The sequence below is a fragment of the Salvelinus sp. IW2-2015 genome, linkage group LG36 (genome assembly GCF_002910315.2).
Source record: "Salvelinus sp. IW2-2015 linkage group LG36, ASM291031v2, whole genome shotgun sequence".
Taxonomy (NCBI): Eukaryota; Metazoa; Chordata; class Actinopteri; order Salmoniformes; family Salmonidae; genus Salvelinus; species Salvelinus sp. IW2-2015.
In genome coordinates this window covers 24,772,205-24,785,410 of record NC_036875.1, presented here as the reverse complement: position 1 = coordinate 24,785,410, position 13,206 = coordinate 24,772,205, and the positions used below count along the sequence as shown (strand labels likewise).

Sequence of the window (13,206 nt, the reverse complement as noted above, 5' to 3'; positions counted from 1 at the left end):
CTGGGCCCCTGCCTGTGCCATTAAACCCCTACAACTCATCCAGAACGCCGCAGCCCGTCTGGTGTTCAACCTTCCCAAGTTCTCTCACGTCACCCCGCTCCTCCGCTCTCTCCACTGGCTTCCAGTTTGAAGCTCGCATCCGCTACAAGACCATGGTGCTTGCCTACGGAGCTGTGAGGGGAACGGCACCTCAGTACCTCCAGGCTCTGATCAGGCCCTACACCCAAACAAGGGCACTGCGTTCATCCACCTCTGGCTGCTCGCCTCCCTACCACTGAGGAAGTACATGTTCCCGCTCAGCCGCAGTCAAAACTGTTCGCTGCTCTGGCCCCCAATGGGTGACAAACTCCCTCACGACGCCAGGACAGCGGAGTCAATCACCACCTTCCGGAGACACCTGAAACCCCACCTCTTTAAGGAATACCTAGGATAGGATAAAGTAATCCTTCCACCCCCCCCCCCCCCCTTAAAAGATTTAGATGCACTATGTAAAGTGGCCGTTCCACTGGATGTGTATAGTGAAGACAGCCAAATTTGTAAGTCGCTCTGGAGAAAAGCGTCTGCTAAATGACTTAATGTAAATGTAAATGTGTAGTTAAGAGAAAAAGTAGAAAAACGTTTTGTATATGCACGGGAGAGCTCTCGCAAATAAAATTGTATCTGACTAATTGTGAGATGGGAATTATGTCTGTTTCATTTAAACCAGAACTTACAACCTCTGGGTTTCAGACCTAAAAATATGAGTTGCAATTATGAACATTAATTACTAAATTACAGAACACATTCAATGTTCCTGGATGGCCTTGTTACAGTTTTGACTTTAAATTGGCTTGAAAATGGCTATTTAGCAATGATCAACTAGCAACTTGAAGAATTTAAACAGAATAAGGTGCAAATATTATACAATCTAGGTGTGCAAAGATCTTAACCTACTTTCATCTCCATCCCTGATCCGGGAGCATCCTCATCAGTAAAAAAGCTGACTAGCATAGCCTAGCATAGCGCCACAAGTAAATACTAGCATATAAATATCATGAAATCACAAGTCCCAATACAGCAAAGTGAATCCAGCCATCATTTTCGATTTTTAAAATGTTTTACAGCGAAAACAATATGTATTCTATTAGCTAACCACAATAGCAAAGACTCAACCGCATATTTTCACAATTTTTTTACCGCATAGGTAGCTATCACAAAACCGACCAAATAGAGATATAATTAGTCATAACCAAGAAACAACTCATCAGATGACAGTCTTATAACATGTTAATTACAAATAAAATCTATTGTTTTTCGAAAAATGTGCATATTTGAGGTATAAATCATAGTTTTACATTGCAGCTACAATCACAAATAGCACGAAGCAGCAGAATAATTACAGAGAGCAACGTGAAATACCTAAATACTCATCAATAAACATTTATGAAAAATACATGTGGTACAGCAAATGAAAGATAAACATCTTGTGAATCCAGCCAATATTTCAGATTTTTTAAGTGTTTACAGCGAAAACACAATATAGCATTATATTAGCGTTACCACAATAGCCAAACACACAACCGCATTCATCACCGCAAAGGTAGCGATCGCAAAAAAGAGCAAAAGATATAAAATTAATCACTAACCTTGACCAACTTCATCAGATGTACAGTCCGTATAACATCAGGTTATACAATACACTTATGTTTTGTTCGAAAATGTGCATATTTTGAGCTGAAAAACCGTGGCTATACATTGTGAAAATGTAGCAACTTTTTCCCAGAATTTCCGGATATACTTCTGACACTCACCTAATCTGACCAAATAACTCATCAAAACTTTACTAAAAAATACATGTTGGACAGCAAATGAAAGATACACTAGTTCTTAATGCAATCGCCGTGTTAGATTTTAAAAAATAACTTTACCATAACAAACAGCTAACGGTATAGCAGGACAGCGCGCCGCAAAAAGGAAGGAAAATACGACTAAATATTTTCCACAGAAATACGAAAAAACATCTAAATGGTTCTTACTTTTGCTGAGTTTCCATCAGAATCTTGTACAAGGAGTCCTTTGTCCAAATAAATCGTGTGTGGTTTTAGAATGTCCTCTTCTCCTGTCGAATTAGCAACCTTAGCTAGCCAAATGGCGCAGAGATGTCCATCTTCACCTAACGCAGAGAACGGAAAACTCCAAAACTCCCGATAAACGTTGAATAATCTGATAAAACTAATTTGAAAAAAAATACTTTACGATGATATTATCACATGTATCAAATAAAATCAAAGCGGAGATATTAGCCGTCTATACCGAACGCTTTTCAAAGCCAATGCTGATGTCCTCCCCGCCTTCGAGAGACAAAGGAAATAGTGGTCACGTCATTCCAAGAGCTCTTGTTCGACCTCAGATCAAGCTAGACACCCCATTCCACCTCCCACTGCCTGTTGACATCTAGTGGAAGGCGTATGAAGTGCATGTATATCCATAGATTTCAAGCAAATGAATAGGAAGGCCCTGGAACAGAGCCTCGATTTCAGATTTTTCACTTCCTGTCAGGAAGTTTGCTGCAAAATGAGTTCTGTTTTACTCACAGATATAATTCAAACGGTTTTAGAAACTTGAGTGTTTTCTATCCAATAGTAATAATAATATGCATATTGTACGATCTAGAATAGAGTACGAGGCAGTGTAATTTGGGCACGATTTTTTACAAAGTGAAAACAGCGCCCCCATATTGACAAGAAGTTAAGAAACTTACGCAGAAAGAATCACAGCTGAAACTGAATCAGCTGAATCAGCCGAAACTGATTCTAACGTGTATTGACTCAGGGGTGCGAATACTTTTGTAAATGTTATATTTATGCATTTAATTTTCAATAACTTTGTAAACATTTCATAAAACATGTTTTCACTTTGTCATTTATGGGGTATTTTGTGTAGATTGGTGTGAGATTTTTATTTTATTTTATCAATTTTGAATTCATGCTGTAACACAACAAAATGTCTTGTCCATTTGTCAACCAGTATACTAGCAACTAGAGGTCGACCGATTATGATTTTTCAACGCCGATACCGATTATTGGAGGACCAAAAAAAGCTGATACCGATTAATTGGACGAGTTTTATATATATATTTGTTATAATGACAATTACAACAATACTGAATTAACACTTATTTTAACTTAATATAATACATAAATAAAATCTATTTAGTCTCAAATAAATAATGAAACATGGTCAATTTGGTTTAAATAATGCAAAAACACAGTGTTGGAGAAGAAAGTAAAAGTGCAATATGTGCCATGTAAAAAAGCTAACGTTTAAGTTCCTTGCTCAGAACATATGAAAACTGGTGGTTCAATATTCCCAGTTCTTCAATATTCCCAGGTAAGAAGTTTTAGGTTGTAGTTATTATAGGACTATTTCTCTCTATACCATTTGTATTTCATATACCTTTGACTATCGGATGTTCTAATAGGTACTTTAGTATTGTCAGCCTAATCTCGGGAGTTGATAGGCTTGAAGTCATAAGTAGCTCTGAGCAATGCTTGAGCTGCTGGCAAACGCAGTAAAGTTTGAATGAATGCTTACGAGCCTGCTGCTGCCTACCACCGCTCAGTCAGACTGCTCTATCAAATATCAAATCATAGACTTAAATTATAATATAATAAACAGAAATACGAGCCTTTGGTCATTAATAAGGACTAATTCGGAAACTATCACTTAGAAAACAAAACGTTTATTCTTTCAGTGAAATACAGAACAGTTCCGTATTTTATCGAACGGGTGGCAACCCTAAGTCTAAATATTGCTGTTACATTGCACAACCTTCAATGTGATGTCATAATTATGTAAAATTCTGGCAAATTAGTTCGCAACGAGCCAGGCGGCCCAAACTGTTGCATATACCCCGACTCTGCGTGCAATGAACGCAAGAGAAATGACACAATTTCCCTAGTTAATATTGCCTGCTAACATGAATTTCTAATATATACTTCTGCGTATTGATTTTAAGAAAGGCATTGATGTTAATGGTTAGGTACAATTGTGCAAAGATTGTGCTTTTTTCGGCAATGCCCTTTTAAAAAATCATCACCCGTTTGGCGAAGTTGAAGTAGGCTGTGATTTGATGATAAATTAACAGCCACCACATTGATTATATGCAACGCAGGACAAGCTAGTTAAACTAGCAATATCATCAACCATGTATAGTTAACTAGTGATTATGTGAAGATTGATCATTTTTTATAAGATACGTTTAACCTCTTGACGCTAGGAGTCAGATTTTATTATTATTATTATTTTTTAAATAACGTTCCCAAGGTAAACGGACTATTTCTCAGGTCCAGATCGTAGAATATGCATATAATTTACAGATTAGGATAGAAAACACTCCAAAGTTTCCAAAACTGTCAAAATATTGTCTGTGAGTATAACAAAACTGATTCTGCAGGCGAAAACCTGAGGAAATCTAACCCGGAAGTGATATTATTATTATTATTATTTTTTTAATCTGTATTTCCTGGCCCGTCTTTCATCTAATTAAAGGGGTATCAACCAGATTCCTTTTCCAATGGCTTCCTCAGGCTGTGACCAGGAATTAGACATAGTTTCAGGCTTTTATTTTGAAAAATGAGCGAGATTTTTCAAAACTAGTCAGGTGTCCTCTGAATAGTTCCTGCGCGCGAGAGGGGTAGCTCTCCATTTTCTTTCTCTCTTTTATTGAATCGGTTACGGTCTAAATATTATCGATTATGTTTGTTAAAAACAACCTGAGGATTGATTATAAMAAACATTTGACATGTTTCTACGAACATTACGGATACTTTTTGGAATTTTCGTCGAACGGAACGAGGCTGTGGTTTTCTGAACATAACGCGCAACCCAAATGGCGTTTTTTTGTTATAAAAGTAATATTTATCGAACAAAAATAACATTTATTGTGTAACTGGGAATCTCGTGAGTGCAAACATCCAAAGATTATCAAAGGTAAGCGATTAATTTTATTGCTTTTCTGACTTTTGTGACCATGCTAATTTGGGGCTAGCTGTTCTAGCATTGATTGATACACTCACAAAAGCTTGGATTGCTTTTGCTGCAAAGCATATTTTCAAAATCTGACACGATAGGTGGATTAACAACAAGCTAAGCTGTGTTTTGGTATATTTCACTTGTGATTGCATGATTATAAATATTTTTAGTAATATTTTGCGCCCTGCAATTTCCGTGGTTGGTTTTAGTAGAACAATCGATCCGCTAAAGGCAGATTCGATACGCGAGAAGTTACCTTGATGAGGACAGAGGGCGGATGTTTTCACTTGTGGGGGAAATTCGTGCCCATTTAAACGGCTGTTACTCAATTCTTGCTCGTAAATATGCATATTATTATTACTATTGCGATAGAAAACACTCTCTAGTTTCTAAAACCGTTTGAATTTTGTCTGTGAGTAAAACAGAACTCATTTGGGCACCACTTTCCTGACAGCAAGTGGAAAGTCTGAAAACGATGCTGACTGTTCAAGGGCCTGCCTATAATGGGCATGATCGTATTAGTATACATGCACGTTCATATCTCACTTCCCTAGATGTCAAGAGGAAGTGAGAGAAAGAAATGAAGTGTTTATTCTAGGTGTGAGGTGGGAATAAATCCTCTTGGCACGATGAGTCACCATTTCCTGTTTTCTGGAAAGCGCGAAGATGGACCTGGAATTGCTTCTGGAAAGCGTTCGTTATAGGTGACTACTATCTCCGGCTTCTGATTTTATTTGATACATGTCACAATATCATCGTAAATGTTGTTTTTTCCAAATTATATTAGTTTTATTAGGAGTTGAAATTATTCGGGACGTTTAGGCGTCGTGTGTGCGTTGGGTGCTTTTGTTCAGGAGGAGAGCTTCGCGCCATTTGGCGATGTGCTTGCTAATGCAGAGGAGCAAAGGGAGGTTCTTAGAACCAAACAACGATTTTGATTTCCTGACAAAGGACTCTTTTTGTAAACAGTTCTGATGGAAGGCTCATCAAAAGTAGGACCCATTTTAGTGATTGCTATTTCTATATCTGTGAAGGTGTACTGAGAGTATCTGCGCCAGGTTTTTCGGTACCGTTATCTGATACTCGCCATAGGTAGACACGTAAGCCTTTATTCGAGTAGAAGTTATTTTTAGATATCTTAACCTGCGATTGCTTAAGACTAGTGTATCTATCATTTCCTATACACATGTATTTTTTGTAATGTTTATGAATAGTTATTTTGGTCAGAATAGGTGAGATCTAATAGAAATATCCGCACATTCTGGGAAAAAGATGCTACGTTAGCACAATGTTAACCACTGATTTCAGCTCTAAATATGCACATTTTCGAACAAAACATAAGTGTATGTATAACCTGATGTTATAGGACTGTCATCTGATGAAGGTTTATGAAGGTCAGTGAAAATTAATATATTTTGCTGGTTTATTCGCTAACGCTAATGTGCCTTTTGCTATCGCTAACGTGCCTTGATGAATGAATGCGGTTGTGTGGTAGGCTATTGTAGTAAGCTAATATAATGCATATTGTGTTTCGCTGTAAAACACTTAAAAAAATCTGAAATATTAGCTGGATTCACAAGATGTTTGTCTTTAATTTGCTGTACACCATGTATTTTTCAGAAATGTTTTATGTAGAGTATTTAGGTATTTCACGTTGGTCTCTATAATTACTCTGGGCTGTCGTTGCTATTTCTGACGGTAGCTGTGATGGTAGCAGCAATGTAAAACTGATTTATACTCAAATTGCACTTTTTCAAACAAAACATGATTTATTGTGTAACATGTTATAGGACTGTCATCTGATGAAGTTGTTTCTTGGTTAGTTTGGTTGGTTCTTGGTTAGTTTGGTTGGTTTCGTGCATGCTACCTGTGCTTGTGTAAAATGTCTGTCCTTTTTTTGTATTTGGTGGTGAGCTAACATAATATTTATGTGTGTTTTCGCTGTAAAACATTTTAAAAATTCGTACTGTTACTGGATTCACAAGATGTGTATCTTTCATTTGCTGTATTGGACTTGTTAATGTGTGAAAGTTAAATATTTCAAAAAAATATTTTTTGAATTTCGCGCTCTGCCTTTTCAGTGGAATGTGGGAGGAGTTCCGCTAGCGGAACGCCGGGGCTAGAAAGGTTAATGATAGCTAGCAACTTACCTTGGCTCCTTGCTGCACTCGCGTAACAGGTGGTCAGCCTGCTACGCAGTCTCATCGTGGAGTGCAATGTAATCGGCCATAATCGGCATCCAAAAATGCCTATTACTGATTGTTATGAAAAATTAGGGCCGATTTCAAGTTATCAGACATGCCGATTAATCGGTCGACCTCTACTGGTAACACGGAATAAAGCGCTCTCACGAACGATATCACCCCTCCCATTCCCCACTCAACATCTTTCTGATTCCCTATCCCACCACTCCTCCAGCCTCTGCAGAATTATCACCATTTATTCAGAGGGGGAGAGAGGGAGAGGCGGTGAGAGTGAGAAGAAGGAGGGATGATCAATAAGAGGGAGCGTGGCCAGGGATCTGCTCCCATCAGCTGAGTAGTCTGGGACCAGCAGAGACGCATGGCTGGAGTGCAATTCCACCACTCACACTCCTTTAATAGGAGCAGGAAGAGGGGGATGACTGATACCGCATGGCAGGGGACCGAGAGAGAGAGAGAGAGAGAGAGACAGAGAGACAGAGAGAGAGAGACTAGTGGTAGTTTTCATTAGGTGAGGGGAGTTCCTTACTAATTAGTGACCTTAATTCATCAAACAAATACAACGGTGGAGCGAAAACCTGCAGACACTCGGCTCTCTGTGGAATGAGTTTGACACGTGTTTTAAGCGCACTGTTTCATTAAATCATTGAGACACAAATGACTCAAGAGGGAGCGTGATGGCCATACTGTGTAAAAAAAAAAAAAAAAAAAGCTGCCTCAACGGCATTGTTCTCAACACCAATATGCTGGTTAATTTTGTTACTATGCACATAGCAACATATAGGGAAAGGAGTCAATTCAACAGCACTGTAGATTATGTTTCAGGACCGCAGACAGCGACCGCTATCAAACGCAGGAGAAAGCGCATTTGTAATAAAATGATATTATATTTATTAGTGTTGCACCATTATTCTTACATAATATAACCGTATACAATTACAGTAGCATGTCTTAGAGTGATGGACTGTGCCATTCCGGTGGCCTCCACAATGGATTAGTCCACTGAAAGAGGCGCAAATCAGAACGGTGTCTTGTGCACCATGGAAGAAAAAAAAGTATCTATTTTCGACTGCTCGACTAAAGAAATCTCGGTCGACCATACAATCCACCAATTAACTAAATGAGGTCAGCTTCAAGACAGACAGACAGACAGACAGACAGACAGACAGACAGACAGACAGACAGACAGACAGACAGACAGACAGAGACAGACAGAGAGACAGACAGAGACAGAGAGACAGACACAGACGAGCAGATACCTCCTGTCCAGAGAGGTAGTAGGCGGCCAGCAGTCCTCCGATGAAGCGGATGTTGACCTCGAAGACAGACACTTCAGCGTTCTGAAAAAACAGAGGGAGAATCAGCCAGAGAAAGAGAGAAAGTAAGAGAGCAAAAGAAAGAAAGACACTGCACAGAACTGCCAGAGCAGCCTTTTGCCAAAACCACATCAGATATCTTGCAGAGTAATACCAAACAATAAGTGTGTGTAATGGCACACATTCCTGAATTCAAATAGCCTACCATTCAGACCAAGGCTGTAACACCAAATTCATGTCAGACTAATAGAGAACACCTTTCCAAGTTCTACCAAAAGCACAGCCTGATTCCCTATGTAATAACCTCAACGGACTGTTAATCCAACTGTCACCCTGGGAGAGTGGAGAAGGGGGAAGACAGGGGAGGGGAGATTTGTTAAAGGGGGTGTTTCGTGGCACCCCGGCCGTGTTGTGCTCCCCCTCTGAAGGACGGTGGTGAGAACTCATAAAGCTCAAGGCCTCGTCAGCATCCATCTCCCCTTCAGCACCGCTACCTGTTTACAATGACACTTAGGTGCCAGACAAAGAGCGCGGTCATAAAAGCACCCTGTGTTGGCACTACTGCACAGCACAACAAAATGATCGCCGTCATACGGGTGACCCACGCTAACTGCACAGCACAACAAAATGATCGCCGTCATACGGGTGACCCACGCAAACTGCACAGCACAACAAAATGATCGCCGTCATACGGGTGACCCACGCAAACTGCACAGGACAGTCATTCAGGTGACTGAAAATATCAGTCATTCAGGTTCTGCACACAATCAGACATGACAATCATTCACAGTCATTCAGGTGTCTCACACTCTAATTAGTGTCATTCAGGTCTCTCACACTCTAATTAGTGTCATTCAGGTGTCTCACACTAATTAGTGTCATTCAGGTGTCTCACACTAATTAGTGTCATTCAGGTGTCTCACACTAATTAGTGTCATTCAGGTGGAGCAGGGGATACGGACGGAAAGGGGAGGGAGGGAGAGAGGGGATACGGACGGAAGGGTGAGGGAGGGAGGGAGGGAGAGAGGGGGATACGACGGAAAGGGGAGCGAGGGGAGAAGAGGGGATGACGGACGGAGGGAAGAGGTTGAGTGGAGGGAGAGAGGGGATACGGATGGAAGGAGGGAGGGGACGGACGGAAGGGGAGGAAGAGGACGGACGGGAGGGAGGGGAGGGAGAGGGCGGGAGGAGGGAGAGACGATCAAAAGTAGATGGAGGGAAGGGAGGGACGGACGGAGTGGGAGGGGGGGAGAGACGATCGAGGAAGGAAGTAGAAGAAAAGAGGATGAAAGATGGAGAAAGAGAGGAGAGAGCAAAATTGGAGGAGTGGATGTTTGTAATCTGAGGTGGGAGTGTTGATCTTAATCAGTTCTATCTGTAATACCCCACACTCACTGTATTTAGGCATTAAGATTCAGGCATTACAGTTAAGCTCATAAACTGTCATGGATGTTATTCCCGATCTCCCTCCCTTCTCAGCCTCTGAAAATAGCAATTCCCAAATGAGAAACGGGAATGATTATAGTTCTTCAAAATAGGTGTGTGTTTTGAAGTAGTGTTTTGTAGCTTGCGGTGGTCCAAAATATAATTAGAATCTTCTGTACTTAGACTTCAGTGTAAATGAAAGGTTTGTTGAGCTATCTGTTGCATCAAGCCCATGCTCCTCTCCTTGTTGCTTCTTACTTCCAGGCTAAAATGAGAGCAAAGATTTCCAGTTACTGACTATATTAAGACATCAGTCTTTGTCAAACTTAATCATGGGCTTACGGCTTCATAGAGGGAAAGGGGGTGCGACGGTGGTGTGTCGACGTGTGTGTCGTTGTGTGCGACGTGTGTGTGTGTGCGACTTGTGTGTGTGCGACGTGTGTGTGTGTGCGACGTGTGTGTGTGTGGACGTTGTGTGTGTGTGTGACGTGTGTGTGTGTGTGTGTGTGTGTGTGTGTGTGTGTGTGTGTGTGTGGCGACGTGTGTGTGTGTGTGCGACGTGTGTGTGTGCGTGCGACGTGTGTGTGTAGTGTGCGTGCGACGTGTGTGTGTGTGTGTGCGTGCGACGTTGTGTGTGTGTGTGTGTGTGCGTGCGACGTGTGTGTGTGTGCGCGCGACAATGTTGTGTGTGCGCGCGACATTGTGTGTGTGTGCGCGCAACCTGTGTGTGTGCGCGCAACCTGTGTGTGTGTGGCGCAACCTGTGTGTGTGCGCAACCTGTGTGTGTGCGCGCAACCTGTGCTGTGTGCGTGCAACGTGTGTGTGTGCGCGACGTGTTGTATGGTTCGTGCAGTGTAGGGTGTGCGTGTGTGTGTTTGGAGCTCGTACATGTGTTAAAGCCTCTACTAAATGAATGATTAATTAGCTGCCATGTTGGGCTGTCCTTTGTGGTGAGTCATTGTAGCTGGATGGTCCTGGAAGGCCTGTACTAGAGCGCCCTGCGATGATGGATGACTTCTCAATGCAGCTGGAAATGAATCGTCACGCTTTAAAAAATGACTGAATTAATTGAGTCTGTTTAGACAACGCGTGGGTTAGAATTAATTTACCAGAGTTTAAAGTAAGATTTCATGTGTAATCGATAGCACGTGGGAGATTAATAGTACATGATGTCCCACTTGATTAGATGAACCTCATTTATATGGAGTAACATTCCTTATTACAAATTCAGATGGTTTCCAAGGAAATGACATTTTAAATGTTACATGTTACACTTTTTAAATGTTATATCGAAGGAGTTGAAGCACTGCAGTTAAAGTATATCTTTCAGTTGTCACCTTAAACATGATACATTCTGGTCTTTATAGGAGTCACATGAACGACACTAATTGGAGTGAGACATCTGAATGACACTAATTAGAGTGAGACATCTGAATGACACTAATTAGAGTGTGAGACCTGAATGACACTAATTAGAGTGACATCTGAATGACACAATTAGTGTGAGACATCTGAATGACACCAATTAGTGTGAGACATCTGAATGACACTAATTAGTGTGAGACCTGAATTACACTAATGTAGTGTGAGACATCTGAATGACACTAATCAGTGTGAGACATCTGAATGACACTAATTAGTGTGAGACATCTGAATGACACTAATTAGTTGAGACATCTGAATGACACTAAGTAGAGTGTGAGACATCTGAATGACACTAAGTAGAGTGTGAGACATCTGAATGACACTAATTAGAGTGTGAGACATCTGAATGACACTAATTAGAGGTGAGACCTGAATGACACTAATTAGTGTGAGACATCTGAATGACACTAATTAGTGTGAGACATCTGAATGACACTAATTAGTGTGAGACATCTGAATGACACTAATTAGTGTGAGACATCTGAATGACACTAATTAGTGTGAGACCTGAATGACACTAATTAGTATGAGACCTGAATGACACTAATTAGTGTGAGACACCTGAATGACACTAATTAGTGTGAGACATCTGAATGACACTAATTAGAGTGTGAGACCTGAATACACTAATTAGTGTGAGACATCTGAATGACACTAATCAGTGTTGAGACATCTGAATGACACTAATTAGTGTGGAGACTCTGAATGACACTAATTAGTGTGAGACATCTGAATGACACTAATTAGTGTGAGACATCTGAATGACACTAATTAGTGTGAGACATCTGAATGACACTAATTAGAGTGTGAGGACCTGAATTACACTAATTAGTGTGAGAACATCTGAATGACACTAATCAGTGTGAGACATCTGAATGACACTAATTAGTGTGAGACATCCTGAATGACACTAATTAGTGTGAGACATCTGAATGACACTAATTAGTGTGAGACATCTGAATGACGACTAAGTAGAGTTGTGAGACACTGAATGACACTAATTAGAGTGTGAGACATCTGAATGACACTAATTAGAGGGTGAGACCTGAATGACACTTAATTAGTGTGAGACATTCTGAATGACACTAATTAGTGTGAGACATCTGAATGACACTAATTAGTGTGAGACATCTGAATGACACTAATTAGTGTCATTCAGATGTCTCACACTAATTAGTTGCATTCAGATGTCTACACTAATTAGTGTCATTCAGATGTCTCACACTAATTAGTGTAGATTCAGGTCTCACACTCTAATTAGTGTCATTCAGTGTCTCACACCTAATTAGTGTCATTCAGTGTCTCACACTAATTAGTGTCATTCAGTGTCTCACACTAATTAGTGTCATTCAGATGTCTCACACTAATTAGTTCATTCAGGTGTCTCACACTAATTAGTGTCATTCAGATGTCTCACACTAATTAGTGTCATTCAGGTCTCACACCTAATTAGTGTCATTCAGATGTCTCACACTAATTAGTGTCATTCAGGGTGTCTCACACTAATAGTGTCATTCAGGTCTCATACTAATTAGTGTCATTCAGGTCTCACACTAATTAGTGTCATTCAGATGTCTCACACTAATTAGTGTCATTCAGATGTCTCACACTAATAGTGTCATTCAGATGTCTCACACAATTAGTGTCATTCAGATGTCTCACACTAATTAGTGTCATTCAGGTCTCACCTCTAATTAGTGTCATCAGATCTCACCTCTAATTAGTGTCATTCAGATGTCTCACACTCTATATTAGTGTCATTCAGATTGTCTCCACACTCGACTTAGTGTCATTCAGATGTCTTCACACTAATTAGTGTCATTTCA

The 13,206-nt window shown here is 40.4% G+C and overlaps 1 protein-coding gene across 2 annotated transcripts in view; it reads right to left on the bottom strand.

The window, feature by feature from the left end:
* The window catches only part of LOC111959448 (mannosyl-oligosaccharide 1,2-alpha-mannosidase IB), a 171,532-nt gene that overhangs the window by 42,995 nt on the left and 115,331 nt on the right, over positions 1-13,206 (bottom strand). For both annotated transcript variants that reach the window (XM_023980993.2, XM_023980992.2), the window contains exon 7: positions 8,474-8,554. In XM_023980993.2, the coding sequence (XP_023836761.1) occupies positions 8,474-8,554 (81 nt within the window). The remainder of the gene's footprint in view (positions 1-8,473; positions 8,555-13,206) is intronic.